The sequence below is a fragment of the Toxorhynchites rutilus genome, chromosome 1 (genome assembly GCF_029784135.1).
Source record: "Toxorhynchites rutilus septentrionalis strain SRP chromosome 1, ASM2978413v1, whole genome shotgun sequence".
Taxonomy (NCBI): Eukaryota; Metazoa; Arthropoda; class Insecta; order Diptera; family Culicidae; genus Toxorhynchites; species Toxorhynchites rutilus.
In genome coordinates, this window is record NC_073744.1 from 36,849,939 (window position 1) to 36,862,121 (window position 12,183).

General features: G+C 38.5%; 1 protein-coding gene across 1 annotated transcript; it reads right to left on the bottom strand.

Moving 5' to 3' along the window:
• Positions 1 to 10,045: 10,045 nt before the first annotated feature.
• On the bottom strand, positions 10,046 to 11,536 carry LOC129775554 (lipase 1-like). Its single transcript, XM_055780413.1, has 3 exons — positions 11,284 to 11,536; positions 10,506 to 11,216; positions 10,046 to 10,443 (listed from the first exon to the last, which is right to left on the bottom strand). The coding sequence occupies exons 1-3, from the start codon at positions 11,431 to 11,433 to the stop codon at positions 10,051 to 10,053; spliced, it is 1,254 nt and encodes a 417-aa protein (XP_055636388.1). The 5' UTR covers positions 11,434 to 11,536; the 3' UTR covers positions 10,046 to 10,050.
• Positions 11,537 to 12,183: the final 647 nt, after the last annotated feature.

Below are 12,183 nucleotides of genomic sequence, written 5' to 3' on the forward strand. Positions count from 1 at the left end.
TCGAAAATGTAAACGCCGTTACCCAGGCAGCAACCAAAATCAAGTTCCCCCGCTGGTGGTGAAGGCGGTCGCTCTTGACAAACTCATCAGCGAAGTCGCATCGATAGGTGTTACAGCGGAGTACAAGCTGTTTGGCATAATTCAGTCTTTTTCCAAGCAGTTAACATTGTTTGTTTTCCGTCATCATAAGGTTGTGCGTCAAAAAATATTTGGGGAATACCAAGCATCTTGAATGTCTTACCGGAATGTTATAAGTTATTTGGGTTCGCGTGCCAGTTGCAAAACTGCCTTCAGCTAAGATTGCATTAGCGCTATGAAGCATTGCTACTGTTTTCGAGGTTGTTATTAACAAAAAGAGTTTATTTCGCTTGTTTAGTCACCGAGAAAGTAAATGTCGTTCTGGAATTTTGTATGTGGTTTCGCTTGCCAGTATCAAAACTTCCTTCACTAAGGGTGATAGCTGCGCTTCTCTCGAGCATGAGAAAGAAATACAACTTTTTTCGAGGCCAGTAATATTAACAGAAGCGTTTCTTTTGAGAATAGCGCAAAATGATGAGAAGTGTTTTATATTCCTAGTAGTTTCAAGCCACCAATGTATGGCTCTGTATGCATGCTATGGCGAACGCTTGTTTGGCGCTTGGTTTACGTTGTACGAATGATGCCCAGAGGTGCGATTCCTTTAAGACAATACTAAATAACATGTAGCATGATATTTGATACTTGCAAGTGTTGTCATTGTTGTTGTTTCCATGCGGTGCCAAAGATATATTGATGTAGTTATGAGATATGGAATAATGGTGCTGATGCAACATGTATATAATCGAGTCTAGCCGAGTCTATGTCAATTGCGAAAAAGGCCAAAAAAAAAGAAAAGCGTTCGAGGTAAATTTTCATTGCATTGACATGAAATAAATTGCGACTTACGATCAGCTAGTGTATTGTTTTGCGAGGGCAAGAATGAATCATCAATCAATTATCGTCAACAAATTCTACAATGAAAAAAACATTTCAGAGATTATTCTACTAAGCAGTTGTTTCTAAAATTTCACAGCATTATAGAATAATATCCAAAGGTATGAATAAGCGATTTATATAAAATAACAGCGTAGTTCTACGTCAACAATGCGGTCGTATCTTGGACACAACCTCCTATAATTTTTTTTTACATTTCTTAGTTTCTAAAATGACAAGCGCTTCTACCAACAATTAATAAGTCCTCTGGTAGTAAAACGATATTTACATACGAATCTATCTATTTTTCTTAAGTTTGGTCAAAATCAAATGCGATATTGTATTTTGCATTCACAGTTTGGGGTAAAGTGCTTCAAATTTGAAAACACAAAAGACTATAACAAATAATCAGAGTAAATCAACGTCAATCAGTCTAAATTTAGCTTGAATTGATTTGAAACCATCATCAAAACTGCACTGTCCTTCGTCCTTTGTATGCAACCCGCAACGCAAAGTACATTGACCGAAAATCCACTCATCATCAACTGGGAAGACGGAGAATATACGGAAGACAATGTCTATCATCCGGTAACTCAAGTCCACGAAATGACAAGAGAAGCTTCTTCACAAATTAGATTCCACAATGCCCATTGTAGCGTATAATTTCACACATCCACACACACATACTAAATATTTGCACTATTTCGGTTTGAATTGTGGTTTCCTTGGCTGCAATGTGCGTGCGAAAGCTTTGTATACAGGCGCGAGCGGGTGGTTGAGAGTAAAGCAAAGACACATAGCTGAGAAATGACGTGTCCTCCATGCAAATGACAACACCCCCACCGTCGCCCACATCCTCCGCTGCGTTTCAAAACATTTGGATGTAGAATCACGCAAACTGCAACAGCCACCGAATGCACACTGAAGAAAAAAAATCATTCATAACTGCCTTTAAAAAAATTTATGAAGTTTATTTTGTGGTTCGACAAACTTAAATTAGCACCGATTGAACACCGGGTTGGATCCATTCAGTGCATTCGCTTCGGTGCGTAGTATCCAACAGTGTACGCACGGTCTTTTGCAAGTCATAAACACATTCCGGGACGACAGAGAATGCTTCCCTGCAGGGATGCTCCATTCAGTGTGTGTGTGTGTATGTGTGTATTTAACGCAAAACTCGTCCCAGTAGAGCCTACACACAGTGTACTTGAGGTGGCAAGAGTAACCAGAGTTCTTGGTTAGGGCAAACATAACTTATGCTATCTATCTTGGCCCTACTGGCAGCGTATCGTATGTGTGTTCCCCCTCGGGGGAACCGGATGGTGTGCTTTTGCATCCTTGACTCCGACGGCTAACGAACAGAAGAGCAACAGGAAGATAAAGATCTGCACATACGTGAGTATGTAAGTGGGTGGCTGTTCTGGGCGGACTCTGTATTACTCCCTACGTCACTTTGTGCGATGAAGGTTTGCTACACTAGCCGTTATTAGGTGAAAGTTACAAACAATTAGAAATTTAGATTGCTCTCGTAATCGTAGTGTACGAGATTACAAGCATTTGAATAATAATGACGACACTGAGGAAGGACCGATGAAACTCGAGTCCCTTGGAGCAAAGACCCGTCTCGAAGTCGGGAGGTAAATACAAAAAAGTATCATCCCCAACACGAGAGGTTTAATCTTGTTCACCCTTTCGAGAGAGATAATATCATAATGGGATGGGAAGGGAGGCAATATCGGAACCATTCCCAGAAGTAGCGAACATCCATTCCGATAAATCATGAAACACGCGTATATTTACAACCCTTGTCACATCTTTTCATCGCTGTAAATATTTTATACGATCATCCTAATAGAGTTATCGAGATTAGCTGTTATGAATACAAATTTATTTGGGAAAGAACCTTTTTGCTGCGTCCGCTCGTCCCCACTTTGCCCGGTGGGAGGAGAGAAAAAAAAACGAAGAAAAACTTGTGCGTATTGCTTACCGCCTCCCCTTCATTTTCGGCCACCCACTCCTCAGCGTGTGGGAGAAGCGAAAAATATATAGACGAAAGCCGCTCGACCTGCTGACAGCTTACAGACTTACACTGTCTTCCCTTTTTTATGGGTTTGTTCATATTATTGCCATTTATTTTTATTGGCACACGCATCCGATTCAATCAACGCAAATAACACGCTATCCTGCGCGCCAACAGTGACAATAATCGCTCATCGGGTTTGATCGAGAGTTCTTTAGATGATCACTGCTTTATTTTTTTTAAGGTTTGAAAGAGAATTCATTCTGCCGATGTGTTATTATCCCGCAAACACATCTTTGAGCTGGTTTCCACGGACCACTAAATACTTTTATCAGTAGCTTTGTTATATTCTTGTTCCGAATTAATGGACAATATTATACTCGACGAAACGGTGTCCCGATGAGTTAACCAAAGCAGGTAACCGGGTGAACTCTAGAATAGAACTCTTTCATTTTAAGGTGAAGTTGGAACGAAGCCATTGTAGTAGTATAGGTAAAAGCACGTGTTCATGGGGTAATAGTGTTTGTGGGAGAAGAACAAAGCAGTTTTGATTTTGGTACGTAAATAGATCAATTCACTTATCAGACTTTGTGGCGCTTCACTGACACGAGTCTTAGGTCTTCTACACATTGGGCACCCGCAACTCGATCTATGTTGGCGATGTCAATTGCATCTCCAACTCAGCTCTGCACATTGAGGCATCTCAAACGTGATGAAATCGTTGAGTTTTCATCCGTCATCATACACTGGCAGTGATGCCGTTTCTTTAACTGCTGAAAGAAATCATATGAGGAGCAATTTATGAAAATTGTTTTTGAAAAAATACTACTTTACATGAGATTTCTCCTAACACGAGCGAAATTAGAAAACAAAAGTATTTAATTTTTGCAAATAGCATCAAATTGAATGTATTCGCAACTTTTTAAAACTCTACAATGGAATCAAAGCGAAATCTTTGAAATACAATTTGCACTATACAGAAAAATCTGTTTGTATGTCATTCCTGGATGTACTTTTTCCGAAAGTGCTACAGCCCGAGATGCCAGGTTCGAAAACATGTTTTCATTTTGAAGACATTTAACTTACTGCGAGGACATTTGATTTTGTGAATACATTTTGAAGATATTATAAACTATGTGAAGACATTTCAGTATGACAGTGTATGTGAATTTTTCGAAGATATTTGTTTCATAAAATTGGCTCAAAAAAAAAAAAAAACTTTTGTCTTAGTGTCATCCGCTCACATTTTATCAGAGTCACTTGCTTACTTTTGTCCTTAGTAATCAATCGAGTTTTATCTCGGTGTCATTCACTCGCTGGTTTTTCACGACCACTTCACAATTGAAGGTTTTTCGATTACACACCGTTTCACAATAATAAGCCAAAACTTCAAATCTCTAATAAACAAATTGAGTTATTTAAAAAAAAAGACAAATGAGAGTTATCCATTATACAGGGTTTTCCAACTTTAAATTCCGAAAGTAAATTGAAATAAAACACACTTAGAATTCGAATTTCGATGAAACTTTTATTTCAAATTAAAGATTGGTTTATGCCATTATGTGTGAAATACAACATCATTCAAATGTCCACCTAGGGCTTCCTCGCACACCTTGATCCGGAACAGGTAATTTTCGATGACTTTTCGGCATATATGGGGCGGTATCTCGGTCATAACTTCACGAATGTTGTCTTTCAAATGTTCAAGAGTTTGCGGAGAGTTGGCATAGACACGATCTTTCGCATAACCCCACAAAAAAAGTCTAGCGGGTTCAAATCGCATTATCTGGACGGCCAATTGGCATCACCAAAACGCGAAATTATGCGTCCCTCAAATTTCGTTCGCAATATGGCTATGTTCGGTCGTGTTGTGTGGCACGTGGCGCCGTCCTGCCGAAACCACATGTCATCCGTATCCATATCTTTAATTTGTGGCAAAAAAAATCAGTTAACATGCGTTAGCGCTCACCATTCACAGTTACCGTCTCACCATCCTCATTTTCAAAGAAATACGGCCCGATGACTCCACCAGACCATAATGCGCACCAAACAGTGACTTTTGGCGGATGCAATGACATCTCAACAATCACGTGTGTATTTTCTGAGCCCCATATATGGAAATTTTGGGTGTTCACATAGCCACCGAGCTCGAAATGTGCCTCATCGCTGAAGAAAATTTGATGCGAAAATTCAGCATTTTGCTGCTGTTGTTCGTTCACCCAATCGACGTATGCCCGACGCATTCCATGGTCACCACGCTCTAATTTTTGTACCAGTTGGACTTTATATGGATGTAGGTTCAAGTCCAAATGCAAAATTCGCCACAATGATGTGTTTGACAAGCCCAATTGCTGAGCACGCCGTGGAATCGAAACATTCGGGTCATCCTCTACACTGGCAGCAACAGCAGCAATATTTTCGGCCGAACGCACATTACGATGATGCACAGGTTTCACAATATCCGCTACGGATCCAGTTTGTTCGAATTTACGCACTACATTAGCGATTGTGTGCTCTGTAGGCCGTCCATGACGACCAAAATCCGTCCGTAATGCTCGAAAAACATTTGCCGGGTTTTCATCATTTTTATAGTATAATTTAACAGAATTAACACGTTGTGCGATGCTAAGAAAATCCATATTGTAAAATGGCAGACATTCAACTAACGATATGACGCTTTGGTTGACAGCTATGTCAAACGGTTGTCAGCGCAGGGCTGTATTCTTTCGGAAGCCCGAAATGGAAAACCCTTTATTTTGTTGCCATTTAAACCTATCTAGCCCACTTTCGTAGAACGTTTATTGCTTCATTTCTAAATTTAGTTCGTGGTCGCGCAATATATATTTTTTTCACATTTAGTGAAATAAACTTCAAAACCTCAAGGTAAGTTTAATGAATGCTCTATATACAACAATTATTATAAACCTTGGATAATCTATCAAGCATTGTTCAAAATTAAGTTATAAATTTTAGTTTCCTTCAATATGACTGTGAAGACATTTTTCGTATAATGTGAAAATATCTGAAAAAATTCCCTGGCATCCATGACTGAAACTCAACGAACGCAGAAATTGAAATGTCAATAGCAACTGAACGAAAAAGTTGCCGACACACATCGCGCGCGACTCGACATGCTAGATTGAATCGAAAAAGTTGGACCGACCCAAGGAAAGTGAAGTGGAAGGTAAAACGTAATGTCAGAATTGCCGTTCGGACCTATCCCGTAAGTTTGAATTTATTTACATAGATGGTATCCAAACAACACTAAACATTGACTACAGTTTCACCGGCACGGTTGATTGCCGTTATGAATCAGCCCAAAAAAACAAAGCTGCACATTATGCGCCAGTGGTGGTATCACGATCAAAGCATTCCCTGAATAAATCATATCACATTAGCCGAGCCATCTGGCGGAAGCATATGTATAAAGATTACTAGGTTACTATTTTCAACGACAACTGTTTATTTATTATACTGCTTCAAATACCTTCGATTAAATCAAATGTAACCATACCAACGTAAGTAATAACATAAACAAATCCAAACTTTTCGTCTTGCCATTCCTCATACGTCTTTCTAAATAGTGTAAATTACGAGCCACCTGTTAACTCCACCATCTTGGTCCGACCTAAATTGCTAGTTGCCTAGTGTGTATGCTCCCATTTGATTACACATGCTCTCAACTTTTTTGACATATTCATTAAGTTGGTTTCCAACATTGGTTGCCTAGTGTGTAGATGGCCTTACAATACAATAACAATTCAATACTGATGTAAAATGTATGAACGATGTGTTTCGATGAACAATTTCACATATGAATATATAAACAGCCATTCCATGCCAAACCGATATAGTGGTTCTCAGATTTTCGTCAAAAGTGGTAATTTTGTTCTTCATGGTAAAACATTAGACCCGTATTTTTTATTTTTTTATTAGGGTTCCCATTTCCATTTTAAAGTGGTCCGAAAAATCATTTTTTTCCACTTTTTCCCAAAAATTACTTTATTCAAAAATTCATAACTTTTGAACCACTGAATCGATTTAGATGATCGACATATCAAATTGAAGCCAATGAGCTAGCTTTTCATTAACTTGCATTGAACTCACAAAAGAAATGGATTTTATTTTTGTAAATATTGATTGTTGTCGTTTTTTTTGTTTTCATGGCTTTGGACTAGAGGGCGCTATATTTTTTAAATATTTTTTCTTGAAGGTTGAGGATTTTTTACATATAATATCTCGATATCAGAGAGGCTTCAAGTTGATATTCCGATCATCTAAATCGGTTCAGTGACTCGTAAGTTATAAATTTTTGAAAAAAGTCATTTTTGGGAAAATGTTGAAAAAAATATTTTTCGGACTTTCAACGAATTGGAAATGGTCACCCTAACGGAAAAAAAATACGGGTCTAATATTTTGCAAAAAAGAACAAAACTACCACTGTTCGTGGAAATCTGAGAACCATTATATCGGTTTGACATGAAATGGCTGAATAGGAGTACCGGTAAGTTTCTTCTTTTTTTACAAATACATACAAATAGAAAACAAATTCCTGCATAACTCGAAAACTAATCGAGCAAATGCAGCCAAATTTGGCATGTTAAGATTTTAGGGAGCACGAAACGTTTCTATGGGGAGTACTCTAAGGACTCTAAGGGGAGAAGAGGGGATGGATCTGTCTTTATTCTATCATATTTTATATATCAAACATTTATTCCATGTAACGGAGAAACATGTTATTTGCAAGTGGTTGGAAAATCTTGAACGAGAATTGTGTCTAAAAATAATCTGATATTATAATGATGAGTTTTGGTAGAAGTACTAGGAATTTTTTAGTAAAAGGTGAATTCAATGGGGTCGATTAGAAGATCAATCAATGAACAGTTTGCGATTGGACTCATGAACTTGCGCTTAGTACGAAAACGTGAATGTTTGAAGGTATTGACAACGAAAAATAAATTTTGAGCGAGACGAAGTTTCCCGTGTCAGCTAGTTGTAACATATAACATAAATTGTTGCTGAGGATTTTTTACATTACATATCTCGATGCTATTCTTCCATTTTTTAGATATAATTTTTCAAAGTTCACCGATGCTTCGAAAAAACAATTTTTCCTTCTTTTTCCCATTATAAAAATTAAAAACTTTTGAGCTACTGAACCGATTCAGGTGACCGACATATCAAATTGAAGTCAAATTGAATAGTTTTATTTGAAAAAATACTTTTTTTTTGCGATTTTCGTTTTTATAATTATTGATTGAGTCAGTTTTTCATAGTTTTCTCGGTTAAAGATAGAGAGCGCTATATTTTTTTAAATATTTTTTCTGGAAAGCTGAGGATTTTTTACATAACATATCTCGATATCAGAGTTGTTTTTTTTCGATTTTGAGATATGATTTTTCTAATTTAACATATTTTAAGTCTTCGTTCTATATTCGTATGTGACTAGACTAGACCTATGCGGCCGGGATCCATTTTTTCCGCAAGTGTGATATTTTTTCAGTTTGGTTCATTGGCTTCAATTTGATATGTTGTTCATATGAATCGGTTCAGTAGTTCAAAAGTCATGAATTTCCGAAAAACGTCATTTTTGGATAAAAGTGGAAAAATGATTTTTCGGACCACCGGACCAAAAATCATATCCCAAAAATGAAAAAAAAGGCAGCTCTGATATCGAGCTATATAATGCGCCCTCCAGCCATGAAAACAATAGAAATCGGTTCCTATCAATAATTACGAAAACAAAATCTATATTTTTGCAAGTTCAATATTTTTTAATAAAAGAATAGCTTATTGGCTTTAACTTGATATGTCGATCATCAAAATCGGTTCAATGGTTCTAAAGTTATGAATTTTTAAAGAAAGTATTTTTTGAGAAAAAGTTGATTTTTCGGACCACCCTAAATGTATAGTGACCAACACACACGGAACCTTAGTATGCAGCAGCAACTAATTGATCCGCGTGGAATTCGATCCTAAGGTCTTTGAACGGCAGCTGCACTGCCGTTCCACGTATAGTTGTTCCATGTTCCAAAATTAGCAACTGAGAAAACGAATTCAAAGTTTTTCGGCTTAACAATACACTGGGTTTTTTATAAGCAGAAAACTATTGTTCAATGAAATGTGAAAAGATTCTCTGATTTGAATCAATCAATCTTGGTTACGGGCTCAAAAATTCATGGTGGGACAGTTCAACTAGAAGATGAACATGGGACAATTGAACTTGATGTTGTTCTTTGAAATACTAAAAAAAAAATTTTAATAGTTTTTTTTGTGTTTTTCCAAAAGATTATGCATAAAAACATCGTTTTATGAAGAAGGAAGTGATCTGCAATACTTTGCAGAGTATAAATCTTATTGTTATTAGTGCATTAGTGCATTAGCCCTGCTGAAAGCGTTACATGAAATTCTTGTACTTGAACCAATTTATTTGATAAGGTTCTACAAAAATACAAGGTGGGACAGTTATGAATAGAATATCAACATGAACAATTGAGCTTGATGTTGCTTTTTCAAAAGCAAACTATAACTATAACTTTTTTTTTTGTGTTTTTCCAGAACACTAGGTTTAAAAACATCGTTTTATGAAGAAAAGTGAAAATTGTCTAAAAGTAACATGGGGCAACTATGCGTAGAACGGTTCATGAAAGAAAAAATAAAAGGCTGTTCGATATCAAACTTTTCCACACGAGACCGCGCATCGATTCCCAACTACTCGAATATGCAAAAAAAAAAACAGATGCTCAAAAAGTGCTATCTCACTGCAAGCGGTTTAAAGTCTCGGGAACGTCTGGAATTGCCTCGCGTTTCAATTCAAATCGATGAATAAATTACTTTCAATATCAAGTAGCCATTATCCACTAATCGAACCGATGCACACATCATGGTGAATGAAACGAAGTTATTCGGCTAGTCATCCCCTAGGATTGCGGCGATGATCGCGATGAGGTGGGATCACGTAAGGTTAAATGATAGTATACCACCGCTAACCTATCCCAACGAGATGACGCCAACAACAGATGCGATATATAGAGGTGGCTATGCAATGTTCTCACAATTATTGAAACAGTGCGATTAGATCAATTGTTGTAATTATTGTATTCCTCAAGCACCAACATTAGCTTATCGTACACCTGGGAGCGGGCGTTTTTTGCCAGGGTGAAATCGAGATGATTGAATTTTTTATCTTCTACCTGGGTTGCCGAGACCAGACGGGGCAGCATTTGTGCAAACTGCTGAACATCCCGCGGGTGCACTATCCAATCATTCAGACCGTAGAAAATTTGGACCGGAGCGGATGAGGCGGACAAATTGTACATCGGTGGCTGTTCGCTGCCGTAGCTTCGGAGGTTTCCCTCTTTGCCGTAGTCGTACTGTCGGAACAGTCCACTCCGAACGACCTGAACGAAGTGCCCCAGCTGCTTGGTGGACGCGCCCGAAGGACTATGGCCAATGTAAATGAGTCCTAGCTTCTGTTGGGTTTTTGGCAAATAAAAATAACTTCCTAAAGGTGGGCGTGTTCGATCCGGCTTACCTGGTCATACATTTCCGGATGAGGTCCTGTTATCAGGCCAACAAACTGAGAGCAAATGTTGTTTTTCTTCTCTTTTGGGCAGATGAATCGTGCGATACGGATATTGTTGGAGTTGTATGGGAGAAGTTCATACACTTTCAGATTTTCTAGCGTTTCGTTCAATGGTTCTGCAACGTGCATCAACAGTCGCAGAACTGGACTGCGTATGCGATTGAGTATTACCGCTGGCGATAGAGCCGTCATGAGAACCACCTTCTCGTTGTACTCTGGCCGACTGGTGCTCATGGCGAAGTAAACGGTAGTTCCCTGTGAGTGTCCTATGTAGTGCATTTTCATCGAGCCGGTCGTATTCAACACTCGATCGATCATGGCAGGTAAATCATAGTAACCCATCTCGTGCCAGGTAAAATCCCAGTATTCCTTCGATCGGGTCGACAACGAAGAGTGACCCTTCGAGTAGCGTGTACCACGTACGTTTCCCAACCAAACATCGTAACCATCATCGGCAAGTAGGTAAGCTAAGCCATTGTTCGGACCACTGATCACAAAGTCGGCTGAGCTAGCCAGCAGACCGTGTATTATCAGAACGGGAAATTTTATCAGTTTCTGCGAACGTCGTGGCAAAATTCGAAACATCGTGAGTAGATATCCGTCAACTGTTTCCACAACGTGGGATTCCATCTTGTAGCCATACTTGGTTATTAATTGGGGCTGGAGATCGACGAAAATTAAATCAATTGTTTGATTCAATCTTCATTTACATAAGAAAACAACTTACAACCGTCAAATTACCATCTTCGTCATCAATTTTAAACCAACCGTCATCTTTCTCCAACGCGATATCATTCGCGCTTTTTTCATCCGCCATAGATACACCATTCACTCGAAATATGAAAGCGAAAAAGATCCACCAACAGATGACTCTCATTTTCTCGACACTCGGTTGGCGGAAAACCCTTACGACTGTCCAGCTGTCACTACGTTCTGATCAGAACTGATTCAAGTTCAACTTTGATCAAGTTCAAAAGGCTGCTGACGCGAGGCTGATGACTATCCGCATCGGGGGGTTGGTTATCATATTACACACACACACAGCCCGGCAGTAAGGGTTTGTTATTGTTTTGTTGCGCTGGGCAGAATAACCGTCATTACCCACAACGAGTTGGTGTATGATCGATGCAGTTGATCGCTGGGAGGATTGAAACGTATCACAAAAAATGTCTTTAAATAAAGATTTACAAACGAAAGAATTAAATTTGATAATTTGTTTGTCCAGACCAGACCTTTTTTTCAATATAACATTTTTAATGCCGATGAAATTTGTTTCTCTTCTGAGTTTCAGTTTTTCAATGGGTTTATGGAGCGTTAATAAACTGATCTGAAATTTGGAAAACAGCTTATGCCTAGAATATCTACATGGGACAATTGAACATGATGTTGGTTTTGGCGTAAACTACGTCTTTGATTTCTATATACGAGGGTCACTAGGGTGCCAATGAAAATGGTCATCTCGAACTTCAAAAAGTTACCCCACAAAAAATGTTCACCACCTCGAAAGAACACCCTATGCCAAATTTCAGCTCAATCGGACTTAAGGGAGAGTGGCGCAAAGCGGTCAAAGTTTGAGTTTTCTGAAAACCGAAAAATCACCCAAGGGGGGAGTAGAGCAAATCGGGGT

Bases quoted from the DNA above. Each gene is read 5' to 3' on its own strand.
- LOC129775554 (XM_055780413.1), bottom strand. From the start codon at position 11,433: ATGAGAGTCATCTGTTGGTGGATCTTTTTCGCTTTCATATTTCGAGTG. The intron at 11,217-11,283 runs GTAAGTTGTTTT...GTCGATCTCCAG, and splicing joins AAGATGGTAATTTGACGGTT to CCCCAATTAATAACCAAGTA. The intron at 10,444-10,505 runs GTAAGCCGGATC...AAAACCCAACAG, and splicing joins ATCCGGAAATGTATGACCAG to AAGCTAGGACTCATTTACAT.